At 44.4% G+C, this 22,946-nt stretch overlaps 1 protein-coding gene across 2 annotated transcripts in view; it reads left to right on the forward strand.

The window, feature by feature from the left end:
* LOC141195600 (cilia- and flagella-associated protein 337-like) overlaps window positions 1-22,946 on the forward strand; it is a 243,414-nt gene that overhangs the window by 114,827 nt on the left and 105,641 nt on the right. For both annotated transcript variants that reach the window (XM_073662494.1, XM_073662495.1), the window contains exons 18-20: window positions 404-483; window positions 1,981-2,035; window positions 18,462-18,507. In XM_073662494.1, the coding sequence (XP_073518595.1) occupies window positions 404-483; window positions 1,981-2,035; window positions 18,462-18,507 (181 nt within the window). The remainder of the gene's footprint in view (window positions 1-403; window positions 484-1,980; window positions 2,036-18,461; window positions 18,508-22,946) is intronic.

The raw sequence follows: 22,946 nt of genomic DNA on the forward strand, positions 1-22,946 counted from the left end.
CAAGAAATATGTTCAACTGAATGCACCCTCAGCATCTGATGTACTTAAGACAGATTTGTTGCAGAGATTTCTGTGACTGACCCATTCTTCTAAATAGGACTTGCTGAAATCCAGGAGTTTGTCCCCCAAAAATCACATTCGGATGAATGGAAATGATTTTCCGTTGCTGAGATTTCGGCAACAAATTACCTCCATTTGAATGCCGTAATTCATCTGTCAGTCGGCCCTATACTCATATAAATTATTGGTTTATCTGTGTGATATACATAGATGTTCACTATTTTTCTCAAAAATGGAAGAGTTAAAAAAAAATATCAATACAAAACGAAATTTGTTCATAGTGTGCGTCAGTGAGTTTTTCAAGTCTAAATTGCCTTTGTCTGTGGATATTTTCATTCCCTAGACTAATCACTGGAGGAAGAGACGGCTGCCTGAAAGTCTGGAATTATAATAATGGCCAGTGTCTGCACACTCTAAAAAGAGGTAAATGGCACCATTTCACTGTATCTTTAATGATATTGCCTTCCCTTAGGTGGATCGAAGTGTGTTCTATGTTATCTAATTAGTATTGTGATGAGCCCACAAGATCCCACTCGCCTTATGCTTCAGTTACCAGACCATTTCTGCATAATCCAGAGATACACAAGGGGCAGAAAAAACACAGAGTAAGAAAAGGCTTATATTCCTTGGTGGCATTTATTCTGAACAAGTAATGACAGAGAAGTGAAGAATGAAGATATTGTCGTAAAAGACATAAAAAGCTGACCGTAACATACACGAAGTATCCAAAAAGTCCTCACCTCGAGCACGATAATCTTGAAACTATCTTGAAAAAATAAACAAGTATAGACAAAATTAAAATCTATGGATGAATATGAAGTAATATATTACTGTTCACTAGCAACAAATATTTAAACACAGCACACAAAGATAATAATAATAATAATAATAATAATAATGTCACCTAAACACTATTTGTAAATACAGTCTGTGGGTTCCAGAACTCGTCAAAAAGCCACGAATATGAGACCTGTATTGGGACATGTGGGTCTGTATGATTTTGTGAGCTCTGTAGGACACCATATTATCCCTTGCAAATTAAGATATTTAAAGTCAACCTGTCAGCACTAATGTGAAATTTAAAGACATATATGTAAAGACTCTGTAATACTGATTACATTGATAGAAGCAATGGGATGAAACTAAATGGGATGAAACTAAATGGGAGGAGACACAGATTAGATATTAGAAAAAACTTTTTGACAGTTAGGGTGATTAATGAGTGGAACAGGCTGCCACGAGAGGTGGTGAGTTCCCCTTCAATGGACGTCTTCAAACAGAGGCTGGACAGACATCTGTCTGAGATGATCTAGTGAATCCTGCTTTGAGCAGGGGGTTGGACCAGATGACTCAGGAGGTCCCTTCCAACTCTACCATTCTATGATTCTATGATTCTATGATTCTATGATACATTTGGTGAAGAAATCCGCTTTGTTGTTCTTCATTAATCAGCATTTGAAGTTTTTTGATAATTAGATTTTGGTGCACAGGGGCCGGACTGTGCACTGGGTCTTCTCCACCCTGTCTGTGATTCCCCGGCCCCTCCATCTGCCTCCGGACTTTGAATGACATGTCACTGCTGAGATTTCAAACAGAGAAGGCAGATCATTCACAGGCCGGAGGCAGCAGAGGGGCCGGGGAATCACAGACAGGGAGGAGAAGACCCCGTGCACAGTCCGGCCCCTGTGCACCGAAATCTAATTAGCAGAAAACTTCAAATGCTGATTAATGAAGAACCACAAAGTGGATTTCCTCACCAAAGGTATCAAATTAATCTGTATAACAGCTCCATTACAGCCATGTTTTACTTCACATTACAAAATCGTGCTGACCGGTTCTCATTCAGTAAGTCAGTACTAGGCTAAAATACCTCCATAGTGTATATTTATTATAATATAGCAATATTTTTCCCATTTACAGAAAACAAGGCTGATGAAATCTGTGACTGCACATATGTGGAAATTAATAGGAACAAGTAAGATACTCCTTTTTACAATATTATTTGTGATAAACTGACATAATGAATAGACATAAGCTCACCCCTACGACACTGGAGTTTTGTACACCAGCCTTGATGAATGGTGCACTGGAGTAAGATGTGACAAATTTATTAAGAACTGCGAATGAATTTGATGCAACTTCCAGCTGCTGTGCACCAGTGTAAGAAATGTTCTCCAGTCTGCTTTTGTGGCATACAAAATTTATGATGAATTTTTTGGCCATGCCTAGAAATGCACCCACTGTACTGTGACATGTGATCTTCCAGATCTCATCTCACAATGCTGTCAGCTCTCAATATCCTCCCACACTGAGTGCTGTGAAATGACATCTGGAAGTATTTGTAATGATATATTTTCAGCTCTGTTGTAATCCCATTCTCACCCCTTTCTCTGGAGCCTTTGGGACCATGTAGACACAGCTGAGCCTGCTGTGAACATCCTTCTCTCTGCCTGTACTAGGCTCTTTTGCTTCTTTGGTTGTCCGTCGGGACCTTGCTTTGTGCTGCCCCTATGTTGCTGCAACTGTGGCGCCCCTGAGGCTTCAGTCGCCACAGGGGTACTGCACCTCAGATAGAGGTGTGGTATCTCCTCTTCCAGGTAAGGATGGAGCATCACACAGGACCCCACTTCACACTCAACACTACACCACTCCTGTCCTGTAGGGGGCCTAAATGCACCAGGGTGCTGCCCGTTCCGGGATAGAGGAGATGGGGGGGGGGGGAACCAAAGATAGGGGGAACCAAGTAGTGGGTGAGGGTGGAGGACACACTTACAGGAAGCACTGATAGTAGCATACATAATCTACGGCCATCTTAAGTTCAAGGTCTTTTGATTGTGGTCTTCTGTCAGGGTCCAGCAAGAGTCTGTAGCTGGCTGAAGATTCACGGTCCTCGTTCTCAGGCCTTGAGACGAGGAGCGGGTCAGAGTTAACCAGTGTCTCCGCCCGGTCAGGGTCCCATGTTAAGAAGGCCTTGGAGGGGAGCAGAGGAGATAGGCTCCACAGGCAAAAGGATCCCAGGGGGATACGGACAGAGCGGAGTCGCCACCTGTATTCTTCACTCTGGCCTAGCCAGAGGGATTCCTGCTGCAAGAGGGGTAACCGGCCCTCGATATCTGACTTTGTCACTTCACGTCTCAGTCAGAAAAGCCCGGAGGCTTAGTGGATCCCAGGGGGATACGGAGGGACCGAGTCGCCACCTGTATCTCTCAACCTGCGTTTATCCAGTTGGACCCGGCCTTACACCACGTTCATACCATGCACAGTCAGGAGAAGACTCAGTGGGAGAACTTACTAAGGAGAGGAACACACCAGCGGGGTCTTGACAGGTGCTCCTGGTCTACCTGGGGAGCGCTGAATCCCTTCCTGGTGGCCGCAGCGCGCCACGAGAAGCAGAGAGAAGCTTTGCAGCTGCTACTTCACCAAAGTGGTTAAAGCTTGGATGACTTCATCTACTGCCTCCGTTTGTTCATGCCTGCACGGCACTGCCCCCACCACAACTCTCCAGATCTCACTCACTGCCCTGAGGCCTACTCCGCCTGTGGGGAGTAGTACCAACCAAGCTGCCAGAACATCAGCCTCAGAGGACTGTAGCAGCGCTGGTGGCCTTCACCAGAAACCACAGGTGGCGTAGTCGAACAACCACTCATACAAAAGCCCATTTTTCATGTGACAGCCCTGGGCACGGACCGGGTCAAGGCCACGACTGCTTTCCCCCACAACCTCTGCAAGGCCCGGCTCCAATTATCCCCCATAGCTCAGGGAGGGCATCACACAGCCATGGACTGTTCTGTCAGCATATGTACAGCACCCACCTACTGTGATTCAGCTCTCCACTTTGCCTTAGTGTAAGAGCAAGAACAACTCCTGCAAACATCAAGCCGCCAGAATGGTTTGGAAGTGACTGTTGCTGCAGTTCTCCTCAGATATCCAGTGAGACCTGGATGGAGTCCTGCCATGATTTGAGACCTTCGACTCGCCATTAGCCTCTCCAGGGCTCTGTGGCTGGAGTTGGAGGTAGAGTCTGTTTACCAAACTACCATTGATCTCCATTTTTCTAATAATCTAAGACTATCATCCACTATAATCCAAACCTCTCACTCTGATCTCCAAGACTTTTCTCATGCTGCACCGGTTTTCTGGAATACACTACCCCAGATTTCCGCATATTTCCCAGTACCCACAGTTTTAAGCATGCCCTAAAAACACTCTTTAGATTAGCCTATCACCTCGCTAATATAACTGTTCTCTATTCTCCCTTCTTACTCTTTCCATAAAATCTGTTTCTTTCTATCACCCGTTTCCATGCCCTCCATGAACTCAGTAGAACTTTGCATCTGGACATAAACAGATTCTGTCTGGTGACTGGTTCATGACGTTTTATTTGAATGCCCATAATTATTATATTGATGGCTGGACCATACATCACACACACTTTTTACACTTTGTGTCCACCTCTAATTCCTTATAGATTGTAAACTCTGTGATTAGGGCCTTCACCCCTCTTATTTAAATTGTAGAATTACTGTACACTGCTACTTTGTAATATCTGCTATTGTTTGTACAGTACATGTCACAATGAATTAATTTTCAGGAGCTGCAGAATATGCTGGCGCTATTTAAATAAAATTATTATATTATTAGCAGCAGCTACAGCTTATCAATATATCTCGTCTATTTTATTAGCTGCCATATACCAACTTTGTGATCAACTCTGAGACTAAATAATCTGCCTCCTGCAGCTTGTTATGCTGAGTGATACATTGTCCAGTCCTCCATTACATCATCCATTTGCTGCCTCATCCTCATCTTAATCCGTTGCTCCATATATCCTGTTCTCTGACATGAAATATCTGTAATAATATCTTAAATAGACAGTGCTCACTATTTCCTAAGATTGAAGTCACACTGAAAATCTCCATACTTCTCATCTCTTGAAAAGCGCTAATTCCTATCTCCATTTTTATATGCCTGTGGGTTCCAGATCAAAATAAAAAAGTTGGAACAGTTGATGGATTCTCAAGAGAATATGGACTTTGAGACCCACGGTAATCCAGTACTTCCTGCTTTACCTGTGCAGGATGAAGATCAATTACCCGGTTTTTCCTCAATACTTTCACAAGTATGCGCTCCTCCAGTGACTCACATTGAACAGTTCTCAAGATCAATGACTGTGGATGAAGATGTGTTTCCTACAACTTCCTGCCCTTCTTTGATGCTACACCGTCTCCATCGTGTCCGCATTCTCCTTGCCGGTGACCTACCACTTCCTCACAAATAGACTGGAAATTCTCAGAAATATTGTCAGCCATCAATACCTGCTAAGCTACTCTAATGGCAAAAAAAGGATAATCTCAAACAAGACTTCACCATTGTTAAGCATGATGATATGCAAAAAGTAAGAAAATCAAAAGTAATGAGATCTTCGAGGTGAGGAGAAGGATTTTGAACTTTGAGGAGGCCCAAGGATCTCTCCTTGTTCGAATAAGAAAACTACAAAATGGCAAATAGTTGCATCACAGGATCAAGCGGATGAACTGGAGAATGGCCTGAGACTAAACAATATCTGCCTGCTGGGTCTTCCGGAGAAGACAGAAGTCACAGATGCAATTGAATTCTTGGAAAAATGGTTGAAGAGCATTCTGGAGCCAGGGGTGGACACAGACAGAAAAGGGCCCCTGTGCTAGAACAGTTATGGGCCTTTAACAGTCCAATAATGTGAGTGTGGCAGAAGTTACTTGCTTCTTTTGAGGTAGAAGTAGCCCCCCTTGCTTTTTGGGCCTCGGTGTGGCTGCACAAGTTGCACCAATTGTATGTCCACCCCTGTATGGAGCCTTCTACTTCCTCTTTCTTTGTTACAGAGCAAGCTCATTAAGTTCCAACAAGGCTGAGCCCACCTTATGGAACCCCTAGACCTCTATTAGCTAAATTCATATACTTTTGAGATTGGGATGTAATCCTACACGTAATGAAGACCAAGGTGTCGATTCTTTTCCTCTCTTGCATGGGTCATAGTCTGGATTGAGACTGCTTCTAGGTTGAGGTAGAAAAATTCCAGCTATATATCCAACATATATATTAAAAGGTCAAAAGTCCGGTAACTGGAAATTACAGACAAAGTGTTTCAGACTGCTGTCATTAATGATTAAAGACAGCAGTCTGAAACGCGTTTGCCTGTAATTTCTGGTTACCAGACTTTTAACCTTTTTAATATATATTTTTTCAATAAAGAGTGTTTTTAATGAAGATCCTGGATGCTGGAATTTTTCTCCCTCTTTTTTCCCTGTGGCATCGCAAGTTTCCTCTGCATGGATTCTTCCAAGATTTACTCTTCAGATTCTTCATTCTTCTGACCTTTTCTACCTGCTTCTAAGTTCGTCCCGAGAAAGTTCCCTCCAAGTGGTTGCTGAAGCACAAAGCAATCTGTTTGTTTAGCACCATCTATCCAGTTGCTCTCACTACCCTTAAAGGGATGGTTATGTATCTTTCTGAAAAGGCTAAGTTTTCATGGGAGCTTAGAGACATTACAGAATCAAAATTTTCTTTGTTTTACCTTTCCTCCAGGTATACCGTAGATTTCTGGGACTTGTACCGTCTAGTTATCTAGAGAAAAGGAAGGTACATCCGGCACTGGGTCCTCATAAAAAAATCTTCTTTATTGCAAATCCATAAAAACTCCAGACATAGAGTAATCGCATACGCGTTTCAGACGGTTACGTCCTTAGTCATTGCATACGTACTAGTTATCTAGTTGCAGCCTAGTTCTGCGCATGTTCCGTGTTAGATATGCATGTGGAGGTGTGTCATTGTACCCTCAGAGTGAAGTTTCAGTCTATTTTTTGCTTTTTGTTTTAATGTTTTTTCTCCACAGGTTATGTATACTAGAAACATTTATATAGTATTTTTGCTATGTCAATTTGCTATCACTTTTCCATCCAGGATCATCAAGTGCTTCTCAACTCCCCAGAGGCTCTGGTAGCGGGGTTCCGCCCAAGGCGGAAACACACCTTTAAGTGGGCCCCGCTGGGTAATGTTTTTAACAATTTCAGAAACACACTTCAATTATATTACATTTAATCACCACAATGGACAGCAGAAAACTATGCATTCGCGAATGAGTAACAGTATACTGTTGGCACGGGTGTGTCAGATGTGACAGACAGTCACCCTGCAGTTGGTTGCAGAAGATCTCTTCGTTTGGCATTACAGACACTTTCTTAGCTGTTTCACTCTAGAACCCAGCGGCTACCTCCTTCCTGCTAATTGACATGCTGGCCTGGGTGTTTAAATAGTTTCACTTTGCAGCAGGAAGGTGCCGGTGATACTCACATGTTTGTGAGTGCTTGGAGCTCTCAGACTGCTATCTTCCTCTGTGGTTCTAGGAGGACGCTTGGAGTTATCTCTCTGAAGTCGGCCAAAGCTAAGCTACTTTCTCCCGTGTTTGTCTCTTTGGTTGTCTTTAGTCGTTAGTGCGGATCGACTAGTTTTTTAACCTATACAAAATATCCCCTATCCCCTATATAAAATATCCCCTATCAGAAATATTACACCGAAAAAGAGAAGACTGTAACCAATATCCAAAAAATATTGTAAATGGCACAAATCTCAAGAAAAAGCCAGAGAAAAAGCTCTTAATAATAAATATTTATTATTCACAAATGGAAAAAAAGATATTTAACACTATGAAATATATAACACAATACAAGTGGCTAAGGTGAGAGGAAGGGGCATGACAGGTCAGTTTGTTTGAACCTGTGAGACATCTGAAAAGGAATGAAGAATGGGTGAGATCCATACATGTCTTTTTATATTGCACTATGGCACTTTGTTTGTTCTTTGTGGGATTCCCCGGTGTAACTAATTAACTGAAACTGGGAAAGTCCTTTTTGATATATGTTATGTATTATTGAGTTTCATGTTGGCATTTGATACCATTGTTGTTATAGTGGAATTCATCTATTTTAATATCTTATAATTAAAAGTTATATTTTAAAGAGCTCCCTAAAGCTTTTCTGATATCAGATCAGCCTAGGAGGTCTCCATTTCCCCCTTTCCCTAGAGTCTGAGCTCCCTCTCCCCCTTCCCTTTAATCTTTCACACACCTTGCGTGGCAACTGTATGTTGACTCACAGATAGAGATGAGCGTTGTTCTACTCGAACTGTTCGCCAATCTCAAATTCGAGCTGTTTTGGGCGGTGTTCGAGCCGGTCGGCGAACACGAACAATTTGAGAAAAATTCGGCTATTCGAGGTTATGTTCGATAACTGTTCGTGCACCAAAATCATAACTGGATTTTTTCTCAGTAATGATGAAAATTAATGTTAATACGCAGTTTGAGTGTACAGCGGGGCGGGGGGAGGGGCAGGGGATGGATCTCTGCAGGAACAATGAAGATCTCCATTTTTTTTTCTCTTTCCCGCATTTGCAGTGGGGAGGTGCAATCTGTCAGCCTATCAGCAGCGCACACACGGAGCGAAGTGCTTTTTTTCACACAAGCAAGGGCATGTGTGATTGGCAGTGTATGTCACATGTCCTTGCCCTATAAGACCAAGCCATTTTCCCCGTCGCCACCATTTTCTCACTGCTGCAGCTGCGTGTTAGACGGCACCGCTGTTGCTGTGTGCGCTATACCTTGTTAATTTCAAGCCAATTTTCGCACAAATATACAGATAGCTTGGGAGTAGGGAATAGTTGTGATTGCAGTCCTTTTAAGGACTAGGTTACAGCATTTCCTACGACTTTTATCAGGCAGGTCTGTGCTCTTAAATAGATAGATTGTGGGAGTAAAGACTAATTGTAATTGGAGTCCTTTTCAGGACTAGGTTACATCAGTTCCTATCAGTTTTTGCCAGGCAGGTCTGTGCCAGTGCTGTGCAAGTTTTTTTCACAGCATTTGGCTGAATCTAGCAAAGCTAATCCTTTTTGGCCTATTGCAGAGTGTGTTAGTCAGTGGAGTAGCCTATCTGTGTTGCAAGATATACCACCTGTGTATAGAATACCAATTTTTTTACTGCACCTAGTGAAGTAAAATCTTTTGGGCATAGCATCATTCTATTAGTCCATCTATACTGACCTCCATCAGGTTGCAAACTGAATATAATTTTTTTCTGCATCTAGCTCTGAAAAAATATTTGGGCTTCTAGCAGTGTGTGGGACTTGGTCTATTAGTCCATCTATACTGACCTCCATCAGGTTGCAAATTAAAAATAATTTTTTTCTTCATTTAGCTCTGAAAAAATATTTGGGCTTCTAGCAATGTGTGGGACTTGTTCTATTAGTCCTTCTATACTGACCTCCAGCAGGTTGCAAATTGAATATAATTTTTTTCTGCATCTAGCTCTGAAAAAATATTTGGGCTTCTAGCGGTGTGTGGGACTTGGTCTATTAGTCCATCTATACTGACCTCCATCAGGTTGCAAATTAAAAATATTTTTTTTCTGCATCTAGCTCTGAAAAAATATTTGGGCTTCTAGCAGTGTGTGGGACTTGGTCTATTAGTCCATCTATACTGACCTCCATCAGGTTGCAAATTAAAAATAATTTTTTTCTTCATTTATCTCTGAAAAAATATTTGGGCTTCTAGCAGCGTGTGGGACTTGTTCTATTAGTCCATCTATACTGACCTCCATCAGGTTGCAAATTAAAAATAATTTTTTTCTGCATCTAGCTCTGAAAAAATATTTGGGCTTCTAGCAGTGTGTGGGACTTGGTCTATTAGTCCATCTATACTGACCTCCATCAGGTTGCAAATTAAAAATAATTTTTTTCTGCATCTAGCTCTGAAAAAATATTTGGGCTTCTAGCAGTGTGTGGGACTTGGTCTATTAGTCCATCTATACTGACCTCCATCAGGTTGCAAATTGAATAAAAAAAATTTCTGCATCTAGCTCTGAAAAAATATTTGGGCTTCTAGCGGTGTGTGGGACTTGGTCTATTAGTCCATCTATACTGACCTCCATCAGGTTGCAAATTAAAAATAATTTTTTTCTGCATCTAGCTCTGAAAAAATATTTGGGCTTCTAGCAGTGTGTGGGACTTGGTCTATTAGTCCATCTATACTGACCTCCATCAGGTTGCAAATTAAAAATAATTTTTTTCTTCATTTAGCTCTGAAAAAATATTTGGGCTTCTAGCAGTGTGTGGGACTTGTTCTATTAGTCCTTCTATACTGACGTCCAGCAGGTTGCAAATTGAATATAATTTTTTTCTGCATCTAGCTCTGAAAAAATATTTGGGCTTCTAGCGGTGTGTGGGACTTGGTCTATTAGTCCATCTATACTGACCTCCATCAGGTTGCAAATTAAAAATAATTTTTTTCTGCATCTAGCTCTGAAAAAATATTTGGGCTTCTAGCAGTGTGTGGGACTTGGTCTATTAGTCCATCTATACTGACCTCCATCAGGTTGCAAATTGAATAAAAAAATTTTCTGCATCTAGCTCTGAAAAAATATTTGGGCTTCTAGCGGTGTGTGGGACTTGGTCTATTAGTCCATCTATACTGACCTCCATCAGGTTGCAAATTAAAAATAATTTTTTTCTGCATCTAACCCAGCCAATAGTTTTGGCCTAATACCACAGTTTGGCCACTCAGCTCTGCTCGGTTACCATCCATTGTTTTTTTGTGCAAACAACTCCAGAGTTGTGAATTAGTTAACCACCAAAATGAGTGGAAAAAGGCCTGCTGCTGGTGGAAAGGGGAATAGGCGTGTTGGGAAGGGGAAAAAAGGTTGTGTCCGTGGGGTAGGTGCAGAAGAAAGACCATCTTCCAGCCAAACTAAAATGTCTACTTCTTTTAGCGGACAATGTGATAAGATCCCTTTCTTACGGCCACGCCAATCGCTACAAATTCCAGATGAGGCACAAAAACAGCAGGTGCTTCAACGGATATCAAGTGCTCCTTTAAGTGGGCTCTCCTCCACATCAACTTCAACATCACAAATACTCCAGTCCTCAAAGGTGTCACCCAAATCGCACTTGCTTCCTCACAGCTCCCAAATCTCCAGCTGCCCGTCTGAGTATGAGGTAGAACAGATGGTTGAGTCTGCAGAGCTGTTTACTCATACTATAGCCTGGGAATCAGAGGTCGACTCCAGCGCTTCTGTGAATCCAGACGAGGAAATGATCTGCACTGATGCCCAGAATCTTTATGAGTCGGATCCAGGACCAGACGCAGAAGGTTCTGACCATAATGTAGACCCTCATTCCCAAACTGTAACTCCTGTTGGTGGAGACAATGAGGAAGACGATGATAAGACTCAAATACCTGATTGGAGCGACAACTTTAGTTTTTTGTCAGGGCAGGAACAGGTTGGCTCTGAGGACGACGGGTGTGATAACGCACAGGGTGATGATGATGAGGTCGGAGATCCCACTTACTGTCAACCCACAGTCAGCCAAGAGATGAGGTCAGCAGAGGAGGTGGAGGAAGATGCTAGTGACGACGAGGTCAGGTTGCGCCTTCCTGGACAGAGACGTAGTACTGGAAGCACGTCAACAACTGCATCCTCAAACACAACTCTGCCTCTCACCACAAGTCGTGGTGGCTCTTCAGGTCGCATGGGTGCTAAGCCTTGCATAGCCTGGGCATTTTTTCAGATCGATAAAGATGACCCAACTCGTGTTATCTGTAACATTTGTCAGCAAAAGCTAAGTAGAGGCCAAAAAATACATAGTTTGAGTACTTCATGCATGAACCGGCACATGGACATGAAGCATAAGTTGCAGTGGGAAGCTCAGTGTGCTACAATGCGGTCTAGCCGACCGGGCCAACCACCGTCTGCCATATCTTGTGCATCCGCGGCCTCTTCATCCTCTGTGACTGGGGGGACAGCAGTCACACCTGTTTTGGGGCGCAGACCTGCCACCTCTTTACCCGCAACAGCCAGCGTGATTGGCAGGTCATCATTTTCTTTGGAGGTGGTAACACCAGCTGGTCTTGAGCGCTGTCCGACATCGATAGCACCACCTTTGGATCAAGGCAACCTAACATGTCCGCCTGCATCTTCCTCACAGACCGGCAGTTTGCCGGGGACACCCTTATCAACCCCGTCTAAGCACAATAGCCAGCCCTCGGTCCCTCAGATGTGGACAAGTAAAAGACCATTTCCTCCTAGCCATGAGAAAGCTAAGAGGTTGAATTTCACCATCTGCAAGCTCTTGGCTACAGAAATGCTGCCTTTCCGCCTGGTGGACACAGAGGATTTTCGAGACCTTATGTCCGTCGCAGTGCCCCAGTACCAGATGCCCAGTCGGCACTACTTCTCAAAGAAAGGTGTGCCTGCGCTCCACCAGCATGTCGCACACAACATCACCGCTTCTTTGAGAAACTCTGTGTGTGACAGGGTGCATTTCACCACAGACACTTGGACGAGTAGGCATGGACAGGGGCATTACATGTCGCTGACTGGGCACTGGGTAACTATGGTGACAGCAGGACAAGGGGCTGCTGTCCAAGTCTTGCCGTCCCCACGAGTTGTGCGTCAATCCTCTTTATGTCATTTTTCCTCCACTGCTTCTGCCTCCTCAACCTCCTCTCGGTCTTCCACCTGCACCCAAAGCCTGTCTGGTCATGCCACAAGCTTTCTAACTGCGCAGAAGGGATCCTGCACACCTCCTTACTATGCTGGCAGTAGGGCTCAACGTCATCAGGCGGTTTTTACATTGAAATGTCTGGGAAATGTGAGTCACACAGCTGAGGAGTTGTGGTCAGCTCTGGAGAACCAATTTCATGAATGGTTGTCTCCACTGGACCTGAAACCAGGGAAGGCCGTGTGCGACAATGCTGCAAACCTGGGTGCGGCCCTTCGCCGGGGCAATGTCACACACGTGCCTTGTATGGCTCACGTGTTGAACCTGGTTGTCCAGCAATTTTTAGCCCACTATCCCAGACTAGATGGCCTTCTGCAGAGGGCACGGTCGCTGTGTGCTCACTTCCGCCGTTCGCATCCCGCAGCTCAGCGACTTACATCTCTACAGAAGTCGTTGGGCCTGCCACTTCACCGGCCAAAATGCGATGTGCCTACCCGGTGGAATTCAACTCTGCACATGTTGCAGCGACTGTGGCAGCACCGACAAGCCCTGGTGCAATACGTTCTGACGTATAGCCTGGGCCAACGAGATTCAGAGGTGGGGCAAATCACGCTGGAGGAGTGGTCTCAGATCAGGGACCTATGCACCCTTCTGCACAGTTTTGAAATGGCGACGAAGATGTTTAGTGCTGACGATGCCATTATCAGCATGACTATTCCGGTGATTTACATGCTGGAGCACATGTTAAACAGAATTCGGAGTCAGGTGGTGGCACAAGAGGAGGTGGAGGAAGTAGAGGAGGAGGAGTTGTATGCGGAAGGGCTAACATCTGCAAGGTCCAGACGGTCGGCAGCACCAGGGCGGCAGGCATGTGAGGGTGGGGGAGATGATTTTACCAGGGCGCATGGTAGCAGCCAAACTAGTGAGGAAGGTGCAGGAGCCCAGGAAGAAGTGGAGGACGAACTGATGGAAGACTCATCAGATGAGGGAGACCTTGATCACATTTCTGTTGTGCGAGGTTGGGGGGAGAGGACAGAGGAAGGAAGCATGATTGTTACCTCGCCACCAACACAACAGGGACTTGGTGCTCCTGGATGCGCAACACACATGAGTGCCTTCTTGCTGCACTACCTGCAACATGACCCTCGAATTGTGAGAATTAGAAATAATCCTGACTACTGGGTTGCCACACTGTTAGATCCCCGGTACAAAAGTAAATTTGCAGAAATTATTCCTGCCATAGAAAGGGATGCACGCATGCAGGAGTATCAGCAGAGACTGTTGCAGAATCTTACATGTGCTTTTCCACAAAATACCAGTGGTGCACGTAGTGAATCTCACAGTTCCAACTTGCCAACCGTGGTCTGTATGGAATTGTTCAATAAAGGGCCCAAAATTAAGATAACATAGATGGGAGAGGTCTCTATGAATAGGAATTCCTAAGTATTTGATACCCTGTGAGGGCCAGGCAAAGGGAAAGTTGGACTGGATGGAATCCTATATGGATTTAGGGAGGGAGACATCGAGGGCCTCAGACTTCGCTGCATTGATTTTAAAATTTTACCATGTAACAAAGTGATCTATTTCAGCCATAACAGCAGGGATGGATATATGTGATTGAGTGATATATACTAGGACATCATCAGCAAATAGAGAGCACTTGTACTCGGTGCCTCCCACCTCAATCCACCTAATATTGGAGTTATGGCGAATTGATGAGAGCAGGTGCTCCGTCACTAGGATGTATAAGAGAGGGGACAGAGGACATCCCTGCCTTGTCCCATTGGTGATTGTGAAAGGTGATGAAAATGTTCTGACGCACCCCCTGGGCCTTGGGACACCCGGAGCCGGACCCTTTTTGGTGGATGCTGGTGGTTGTAGTCTTCGTGGCGGCGATCCGGTTCCGTGGCTCAGGGCGGTCAAACCAGTGGCGGAACTATTTATGTGGTTTTGATGTTTAAATGTCCGACTACGCCACCCGTGGATTGCGGTCAGAGTGAACCGCCGCTACAGGGCAGACCGCTAAGGCTGGTGTTGTGGGTGCAGCAGAGCGTAGCATAACTCCCCACGGGAGGAGTATAGCCTCAGGGCAGTGTATGCGGAGGATGGGGGTGATGGTGCAGGGCAGCAGCAGTAACGACACGGAGTCAGTGATGCAGTTCAGGGCCTTTACTCACAGTTCTTATTATCCAGACCACGTCTGCAGGTAACGGCTGCCCACGTCGTACTGTGCTCACCAGGTGAGGGGCTCAGACAACTCCCAGATAACTTTGGAGCGCTTCACAGGACCCCCTTTGTGTGTCCTTTGTCTGGCCTTTCTTACCAACACTTCTGTCCGGCTGCCTCGGGCCTCCTCTTGGTAAACTTGGCGCCAGTTTCCCTGACCCTATGTGGTGCCTTCCTAGCGGGTGGAGCAAGGGGCTGCGCCACATAAAATGTCAGAGCCTCCGGTTTCTAGCTGAGGGTCGTTTCCTGCCTCCACTAGTTCGGGGACCGGTCTCCCCCTTTGGCCTGACCCCTCCACGCAGGTGGATTCGGGCGTGCGGTGGCGACTCGCCCGTCCGCACCCCTGGGATCCCTTCATTCCTCGTTCCTGGAGCCTTCTCCGCTCCTCTTCCTTCCTTCTCCCTCTTGCAGGCCTGGGCCTCTGTTACTAGGCCCGCCTCCGGAGCAGAGCTCATGCAGAGCCCCTGCTCCCTGCCACTTCTGCTCAGACTTCTCTGCACTGAACTAAGATGGTGCCCACCTTTTATACTCCCTTCTCAATGCACCCAGGAACTGCTTCCTCCCTGCTCCTGCACTGCAGGGTTCCCCTTCCTCAGTGTTCCCTCCCCCCACTCCAGCCAGGGACAGGGACTGTCGTGCCCATCTCAGGGACATATTGGTCGCCCTGCCCCACGGCAATGTGGTGTAATGCATGCAGGTGTCGGGTCCTGATCCACACTCCATCCTTATCTGAGAGTGAGATATCACACCTCTGGGTGAGGTGCAATACGTCTGTAGCAACCGAGCCCTCAGTGCTACAGTTCCATTTATCTTCAGCCTAGGTGACGTATTGTGATACAGGGCCGTGATTTTGGCTATAAAAGGGTCCCCTAGACCCCTACCCCAAGCTTTTTAAGAGAATCATATATGGCGTGCCAGGAGACTCTATGGAATGCTTTCTCAGCTTTCAACGAGAGTATCTACTTACAAATTTTTAACTGCATCTAGCCCAGGAAATACTTTGTGCCTAGTAGCAGTGTCTGCTAGTCAGCGGATTATCCCGGCTGTTAAGCAAGCTACACCACCTGTAGTTTGGACACTTAATTTTTTCAAAGGAAATGCTTCGGGACCACGGGATACTTAGTGAAGAGCATCAGGAGGCACCCCAAGGCATAGGGGCTGGGACTGGCACTAGGATGCCTTGCGGTGGACAGCCGAGCTCGATCCTTATAAAAGCTTTTTAACTGCAGCAGCTTTAGTGGACGCTACTGGAGCTGGAATTACGCGGCTGCTGGCATGAGACTTGCCCTCCAATAGATCCTTGTAAATGGATTTAAAGTGTATTCATTCAAATTAGAGGGACAATTTAAATTAAAAAGCTTAGAGCTGCCTCCACCACAGGGGGGCTCTCTCGACCCACCAGCGGACAGGCACCAGTATTGGGAGAGGGGGGCTGGCCGTCAGGGTTCACCGCGGCTCTGGCACAAACCCGGCGACACGGAGGTGGCACGGGCAGGAGCGGACTGGCCGTCTCGGCTTCTCACTTTTTGGATTTTAGAAGGGCATGACATGCCTATATCTGTGTCTCCCCCTCCTTTTACTCCTCCACCTCTTTTCTTTTCGCATGACTATATGTACTTGTCACTTTTCCATGTGTTAGTTGTGTCTTCTGAGCAGTTTGTCAGCTTTTGGACACCTTTGAAGGTGTTTTCTATGTGTTTCTATGTGTTTTTGTTTGCCTGCCATTGGTTTTAACGGTGTTCGAAGGTGTTCGACGAACAGTTCGACGAACAGTTCGGCGAACACACGGGTGTTCGACGAACCGAACCGAACTCGAACACTACGGGGGTGGCTCAACACTACTCACAGACTCCTTCTTTCCTCAGGGGATGTGGGCTCTTGCTTGATTGACAGCTTGGACTAGTGGCATTGCTTTTGTTGGGCAGATGTACATAGTCAATGTCAAGAACCCAACAGGGAGAATCATACAGTTCTCCCGGTTGGTACCAATTTGTCAAGGAGAACACTGAAGAGATCATGTACATCCCACTGCTGTTACCAATATGTCAGGGAAGAACACTCTGCTGCCTCCAATCGTCAGGACAATTACACAATTGGTTGATGAGTGATGGACGAGGCCACAGCTGTTTCCACTACTGGGCCAGTTATTGGGAAACTCACAGTGAGCATCTAGTGTATACACATCCAATTCCAATGCAAGGAATATATAAAATATATGCACTCGAGTACAGTCACTGCCAACTCCACAGTAATAATGGGAACTATTATTATTAATTATTAAACCACCAGTCGTTTGTACAGCTCAATTGGACACTCGTTACAAATAACGCTATTGGTTCAGGGGTGCTGTTTATAGAGCAAGAGGTATGGAGCTATTAAATTTTATATTTTTAATCCGAAAAGTAGGCAGTGTTTAAAAAAATATACAAGATGTTACAAAAAGGACAAAACAATATAGTATAAACAATTACATAAAATAAAAAGGATAAACAGAAGAAATGTACTAAACCTGATGTCACAGGGTTGGCTTTGACTTTTATAAAGGATAGCTCTTCGTTTTTGGAAACGGACAGCACTACAGTGAACTGTATCCCCCAGGACTAACCAAGATTATAGTTTGATATTTGCTATTATTAACAGAAGTCACGCCCACATACCTCCCTTCCCCGTGACTCATAGCAGGGCTGCTCAGGGATGTGGCTAGTTCTTTTTTTAGAAAATTATGGGATCCCCAACTTCTACAATATTTTCGCCCCTCAAGGTCCCAGGCCGGAGATATTACTGTCATGTTTCCTATCATGATTTTATCTATCCATAGAGAGGAAACATGATATACATGTCATCATCCCTCTGCCTGATATTTATTTGGAAGTGTTAATGTAACCGCCCAGTGACGTAAGACAATGCATTATGTTCACCACTTCGTTACGACTCCTAAAATATGACTTTCATAACTAGGACCCTGGCTGTTCATAAAACAAATCAATACTCATCACTTGAATTGAACAAAGGAGCTCATCTGTCACCTCACGCTTTCTTAGGCAAGCTGGAGGGGGAATTTGTGTCTGTGATTTATCAGATGACCAACTTTAATTACCTGTTTGCAGGAGCTCAGCTGCAGTTAAAGGTCATCTGGAGGTCATGGAGCCAGACTTTGCTCCATTCAATCCATACTTCAATGTTAATATGAGAACTCCCCATATTTTACAATTATATCTATAACAGTCAACAAAGCCAGAACACCACCATGCAATTCTGCTTTGTTTGCCGTTTTACATTCTGGTCGGAAATTTTAATGTGTTTTCACTATTGAAATCAATCAAAAAAATTCTAGAAACACAACTTGATCTCAAAACTGATAATTTATTTATCTAACACAATATAGAAATGGTAGTTGCTAAATTACTATGAAGTTATCCTGTAAATTTGGCCACAGAGGACAAACCTGTAGCTCCAACGAAACTGCCGAGCAATACAAGTGTATATAAATATATACCGAAGACCAGAAACAGGCTTACCTCAGATGGTTTTCTGATTAGTTCTCCTGCCATTTCATAACTTCTCCTGCTTTAATCACGCAACTTCACAACTTATCTGTTGCAAGTGATACGTTGTCATTAGAATAACATGCAGCATTTTTGTTATTCCAGATATATTATTGCCGTTGGATGGGACAGAAGAATAAATATGTATATTGTGAGTATGCCGCTCTACAATTAATACAAAAGAGGACAGTGCAGACCTACAGAGGGATTTGGATAAGCTGGGTAGGTGGAGCATTAAATGGCAAATGAGGTTTAACGAGGAGAAATGTAAGGTCATACATATGGGAAGGAAAAATGGAAGTCACCAGTACTCACTGAATGGGAAATCATTGGGGAATTCAGAGATGGAGAAGGACTTGGGCATCTTGATTGATAGCAAACTAAATTGGAGTGCCCAAAGTCAGGCCGCTGCTGTAAGGGCAAACAGGGTAATGGGATGTATCAGAAGAGGTATAGCTGCAAAGGATGAGAACATTGTTCTTCCACTGTACAAAGCACTGGTCAGACCACACTTGGAATACTGTGCTCAGTTATGGGCCCCAATATATAGAAAGGATATAAATGAGCTTGAAAAGGTACAAAGGAGGGCAACAAAATTAATAAAGGGAATGGAGGGACTGCAATACCCAGAGAGGTTGGCAAAACTAGGACTATTCAGCCTGGAAAAGAGAAGGTTGAGGGGGGACATAATAAATGTGTAGAATCATAGAATCATAGAATCATAGAATGGTAGAGTTGGAAGGGACCTCCTGGGTCATCTGGTCCAACCCCCTGCTCAAAGCAGGATTCACTAGATCATCTCAGACAGATGTCTGTCCAGCCTCTGTTTGAAGACGTCCATTGAAGGGGAACTCACCACCTCTCGTGGCAGCCTGTTCCACTCATTAATCACCCTAACTGTCAAAAAGTTTTTTCTAATATCTAATCTGTGTCTCCTCCCATTTAGTTTCATCCCATTGCTTCTAGTCTTTCCTTGTGCAAATGAGAATAAAGATGATCCTTCTACAATGTGACAGCCCTTGACATATTTGTAGACAGCTATTAAGTCTCCTCTCAGTCTTCTTTTTTGCAAGCTAAACATTCCCAAATCCTGCAACCGTTCCTCATAGGACATGGTTTGCAGACCAGTCACCATTCTGGTCGCTCTTCTCTGAACTTGCTCCAGTTTGTCTATGTCTTTTTTAAAATGTGGTGCCCAAAACTGTACACAGTATTCCAGATGAGGTCTGACCAAAGAGGAGTAAAGACCGATAATGACTTCACGTGATCTAGACTGTATGCTTCTGTTAATACATCCCAGAATTGTATTTGCCTTTTTTGCTGCTGCATCACACTGTTGACTCATGTTCAGTCTATGATCTATTAGTATACCTAAGTCTTTTTCACATGTACTGTTGCTTAGCTCTATTCCTCCCATTCTGTATATGCTTTTTTCATTTTTATTGCCCAGATGTAGTACTTTGCATTTTTCCCTGTTAAAAACCATTCTGTTGGTTGCTGCCCACTGCTCCAGTTTATTTAGGTCTTTTTGAATCCTCTCTCTCTCTTCTCTAGTATTAGCTATCCCTCCTAGCTTTGTGTCATCAGCAAATTTAATCAGTTTACCCTCAATTCCTTCATCTAAATCATTGATAAAGATGTTGAACAATACAGGTCCCAGGACGGAGCCCTGTGGTACCCCACTTGAGACATTCATCCAGCTGGATGTGAAGCCATTTACAACCACCCTTTGAGTCCGATCACTAAGCCAGTTATGAATCCACCTAACAGTTGCCTGGTCCATTGCATACTTGGTCATTTTTTCAATAAGGATGGTGTGAGATACTTTGTCAAATGCTTTGCTGAAGTCAAGATATACTATATCTACAGCATTTCCCTGATCCACCCAGTCAGTGATTCTGTCATAGAAGGAAATTAAGTTAGTCTGACATGACTTGTTAGTTACAAACCCATGCTGACTCTGGTTAATCACTTCATTCTTATCCATGTACTTACATACATGTTGTTTAATAATTTGTTCAAAGATCTTTCCTGGTATAGAAGTCAGACTCACCGGCCTATAGTTCCCTGGGTCCACCTTCTTCCCCTTTTTGAAGATAGGAACAACATTTGCTCTTCTCCAGTCTTCTGGGACTTCTCCTGTTCTCCAAGAATTTTCAAAGATTATGGAGAGTGGTTCTAAAATTTCTTCTACGATCTCCTTCAGTACTCTGGGGTGTAATTCATCTGGACCTGGAGACTTGAACTCATTTATGTTAGCTAAATATTCCCTCACAATCTTTCTGTTTACTGATAACTTGGATTCCTCTATTCCTTTAAAAGGACAGTGAAGATCAGTTGATGTTACATTTTCTTTCTGAGAGAAAACAGATGCAAAATAGGAATTAAAAAGTTCGGCCTTCTCAACATCCTCTCTTACCATTTCTCCATTTTCATCCTGTAAAAATCCTATAGCATCTTTGACTTTTCTTTTACTTTTGACATACCCCCAAAATCCTTTTTTATTGCTTTTGACATCTCTTGCAAGCCTTAATTCATTGTCAGCTTTAGCTAACCTGATACGTGCCCTACAGGATCTGCAGACTGCATTATAATCTTCTTTAGATATGCCTCCCTCTTTCCATTTAATAAACATTTCTTTCTTTCTTTTTAGCATGTGTTTAAGTTCTGTGTTCATCCATCCTGGTTTCCTTAAATGCTTCCCATTCTTCCTACTTTTCGGGATTGTTAACGATTGTGCTTTGAGAATCTCATTTTTAAAAATTTCCCATCCTTCCTGGACATTTTTGTCCTTAAGGACATCCAGCCATTGGATCCCTCCTATTCTCTTTCTGAGTCTCTTAAAATCTGCCTTTCTAAAATCTAACCTTGAAGTTTGAGTCTTCACATGTCTTCCTCCTCTAGTTATCCAAAATTCTATAATAGCATGATCGCTGCCTCCTAGGGTCCCAGCCACCTTTACCTCCTCAACCATTTCCTCCCTGTTTATAAGGATTAGATCCAAAGTAGCAGATCCCCTTGTTTTCTCCCCTACCTTTTGGAAGATAAAGTTGTCAGCAAGAGAGGATAAGAATTTGCTTGACCTGTTAGTTTTACTTGAGAGAGATTCCCAACAAATGTCTGGATAGTTGAAATCTCCCATGACCACTACGTCATATTTTTTGGAGAACTTGGTCATTTGATACATAAAGAGTTCATCCATATCTTCAGCTTGCCCAGGTGGCCTGTAGTAAATGCCTACAATGGTGTCCTTTCCGTTGTTCTCTCCTTGTATTCTTACCCAAACAGTTTCCACAGAACTCCCAGTCTCTGAAGCTTCAATCTCTGTGCAGATATACGCTTTTCTAACATACAATGCAACACCTCCTCCTCGTTTATCAAGTCTGTTTCTTGCAAATAAGTTGTATCCTTTTAGCCTTTTATTCCAATCATGTGTATCGTCCCACCAAGTTTCAGTGATTCCAATGACATCATATTCCTTTTCCTGCATTAGTAGTTCCAATTCTCCTTGTTTGTTGCCCATGCTTTGTGCATTTGTATAAAAACATTTTAGTTTGTGATTGGTTTCTCTTCCTCCCATATTTTTATTATTTAAATTGTTTTGTCTTTGTTCTTCTTTTCCACTTCCAGTAGCAGAGATCTCAATAGTATTTGTCAGCTGTATGGCTTTTTCTGGCCTTTTGCTTCCCTTCCCACATTGTTCTAGTTTAAAGCTCTTCTGATGAGTGTAGCAAGGCGACTTCCAAATACATGTTTTCCAGTCTTCGTAAGGTGCACCCCATTTCTAGCAAGTAGTCCATCGTATAGGTAATTCATTCCGTGATCCAGAAATCCAAATCCTTGTTGACGGCACCATCGACGTAGCCAGTTGTTCACCTGTAGAATCTTATTCCACCTCATTGTTCTGACGCGCCCCTGGGCCTGTGTCGCGCTGCGCTGCGCATGCGGGAGCTTACCCGGAGCCGGATCTGTGGAGGGTTGTAGTCTCGTGGCGGTGACCCGGTCCGTGCCCAGGGAGTCAAACTAGACGGCAGTCCATTAGTAGTAAATGGTTGATGACTACGCCACCCGTTGAGTGCAGCCAGGGGGCTGCTGCTGCAGGGCAGACCGCTGAGGCCGATGGTGGGATGGTGGGATTGTGCAGCGTGATAGTATAACCCCCAACGGGAGGGGTATGGCCTCAGGGCAGCCGACGTGGATGATGGGGGTAGCAGGAACCACTCAGAGACGGTACGGTGTAGTTCAGGGTCTTTACTGGTAACAACAAAAGACCCTCCCGGAGTACTTGCTAGCGGATGGGGCCTGGTCAGTCCTTGAGCAGATGGGATCTCCCCTGGCCAGGCGTAGTTGTAGGCCTCCCAAACTGACTGTACTCTTCTGGCTACCTTGCTAGGAGCTGATGTAAGTAGCCCACGTCCCTGAGTGTACCGTGTGGTGCTCACCCGTATGGCCGGTGACTCGGGGCCTTCTAATGGCTTCCGCTCCACGATGGCGGTGCTGGTCCCACGCGTGTGACCGTGCCTTCGGGCTTCTGGGCCAGAGGACCTGAAATCCCCTGCCTGACGGATTCTGCTGCTGGGCAGGAATTAG

Source organism: Phyllobates terribilis, unplaced genomic scaffold (genome assembly GCF_046119375.1).
Source record: "Phyllobates terribilis strain yellow unplaced genomic scaffold, ASM4611937v1 Scaffold_2__4_contigs__length_985480577, whole genome shotgun sequence".
Lineage (NCBI taxonomy): Eukaryota > Metazoa > Chordata > Amphibia > Anura > Dendrobatidae > Phyllobates > Phyllobates terribilis.